The 2,013-nt window shown below is 40.5% G+C and overlaps 1 protein-coding gene across 9 annotated transcripts in view; it reads left to right on the top strand.

The window, feature by feature from the left end:
• Nucleotides 1–223: 223 nt before the first annotated feature.
• Nucleotides 224–2,013, top strand: part of LOC127911283 (protein jagged-1b-like) — a 251,790-nt gene continuing 250,000 nt past the window's right edge. For all 9 annotated transcript variants that reach the window (XR_008077703.1, XR_008077707.1, XR_008077702.1 and 6 more), the window contains exons 1-2: nt 224–605; nt 1,128–1,433. Coding sequence is in view for 2 of the 9 variants with exons in the window: in XM_052477450.1 (XP_052333410.1) it covers nt 528–605; nt 1,128–1,433 (384 nt within the window). In the remaining 7 variants the exon portion in view is untranslated. The remainder of the gene's footprint in view (nt 606–1,127; nt 1,434–2,013) is intronic.

Genomic DNA, 2,013 nt, shown 5'->3' with positions numbered 1-2,013 from the left:
AGTTTAAAAAACAAACATGTTAAATATGCAGCCAAAGTTAGTCACAACAAATTTCAATTTATAACATACGTTTTGCAAATTCGTCAAAATACTGTACGAATTGCAATTTGTAACTGTAGATTAGAACAAGGCTGGTCAAAAAGCAACACACAGAGAGAGGCGTGGTCTTCTACTCCTTGCCTCATGAATATATGTAAATCAGCGTTCTTGCCAGTCACTTTCTGTGTAATTCGGACAAGCTTTCAGATCAGCTGTGGACAGACAGAGTAAATCAACCTGCATGCTTTTTTCTGCAGATAACTAAATAGATAGCAAAGGAATATAAAGATACGAACTAACTAGAAGACCCTGAGCAGACAGAGGAGAGGAAAAGGGAAGCTTTTTTATTTAAAAAAAATCTGTGTCTTGTTGGGGAAAGTCTTGTTCTCTACTCCGTGCATGTTTTACATTGGAGAAGTGCATTGGTGCTTTTAATCGGCCAGACGCGGTCTAGTTTCCAAGCGGAGCGGCAAGACAACACCAGAGACATGATTTTGAGACTGGGCTCGGTTGTTGGCGTTGCTGCTTTTTGTTTACATGCGTTATTGTTGTGGTTTTATGCAAAGGTATGTGGATTACTTTACTGTTGCACATTGTGGAATATGCCCAGAGGGCTACTGTGGACGCATTGATTCTTCAGTATGCTACTTTGATTTAAAACATCATGTTCGGTCTGTGGGAAATGTCTAGTTAGAGTCTATAAGTTCTATGGTTGTTTGTGTTTTTCTGTGTTGTTGGACTGCATTGTGCAACCCTCCTCACCAAGCCCGGTCAAATGTGTTTAACAAGTCACATTTAGTTGTTTTCGATAACTTTATGGTTCATTTAGTGTGATATATTATCCACAGTTTACATAGTTTTGTAGATGCGCTTGCAACTGTTTTAAAAAAAAGTTTCTCGCTGACTATCTATTTGCAGTGAAATAATTTCACTTTGCTTCGCTGAGATTTTAACTCCACGAAATGTGGAATTCTCAGCAACACGTTACTTTGCAGGAATCTATCAAAGCAAACTGCACCGTATGTCTGCGCCGTTACTCTCTCGGTGTCCAGCGGTTTCACCGTTTCTTGGTTCTGCTTTACCAACAGGTGGTGGAGGGAACCGGTCAGTTCGAGTTGGACATCTTATCGATGAACAACCGGAACGGCGAGCTTCTTAACGGGCAGTGTTGTGACGGTTCACGGATCACCGGGGATCGGAAATGCAGGACGGATGAGTGTGATACGTATTTTAAAGTGTGTTTGAAGGAATACCAGTCGCGGGTCTCGGCTGCGGGACCGTGCAGTTTCGGGTCCGGATCTACGCCTGTCCTGGGAGGAAATGTATTTTCTTTGAAGAGCTCTGCGAGGAATGAAAGATCTAGGATTGTTTTGCCGTTCAGTTTTGCCTGGCCAGTAAGTAACTATCTTCGACCTCTTCAGTGACCTAAAATAATTAGGCTAGACTGTTTAAAACAGGATAACCATAATATTTTTGGGGTTTAAAAAAAAATCCAAAAAGGATTGTATTGTCTCTACGTGTTATGGGATGTAACTTTAGTACTGTTATATTTGCAATTATACTGCTAATCAATCACTTGTCTAGTCCAATAAGAATAAGACACAGATAATTATTTAATGTTGCATATTGTCTGTCAACCTACCTACCATTAAGCCATTTGACACGGGAGATCTCCATGGCGTCCTCATTAACTAATTCACCAGACCACAGGTGTGAAATTGTCATTCGTTTTCTACAAAGAGAAATCCACGATTTAAATTATGCCAGTCATTATAATGCTAGAAATATAGAGAGCATACAGTAGGAAGAGGTTTTTTTATTTCTTCATTCAGAGTATTCTTCTATCAATAACATCTGGCAGAGGTGGCCCCATGGAGTTATCCAACAAGTTGTTACTATTCCACCCTGTATCCAGCTGGCCCCAAGTTGTTTCTATTCCACCCTGTATCCAGCTGGCCCCAAGTTGTTACTATT

Source organism: Oncorhynchus keta, chromosome 24, assembly GCF_023373465.1.
Source record: "Oncorhynchus keta strain PuntledgeMale-10-30-2019 chromosome 24, Oket_V2, whole genome shotgun sequence".
Classification (NCBI taxonomy): domain Eukaryota; kingdom Metazoa; phylum Chordata; class Actinopteri; order Salmoniformes; family Salmonidae; genus Oncorhynchus; species Oncorhynchus keta.
Note: the sequence above shows the minus strand (reverse complement) of the source record. Positions and strands in the feature narration are given on the sequence as shown.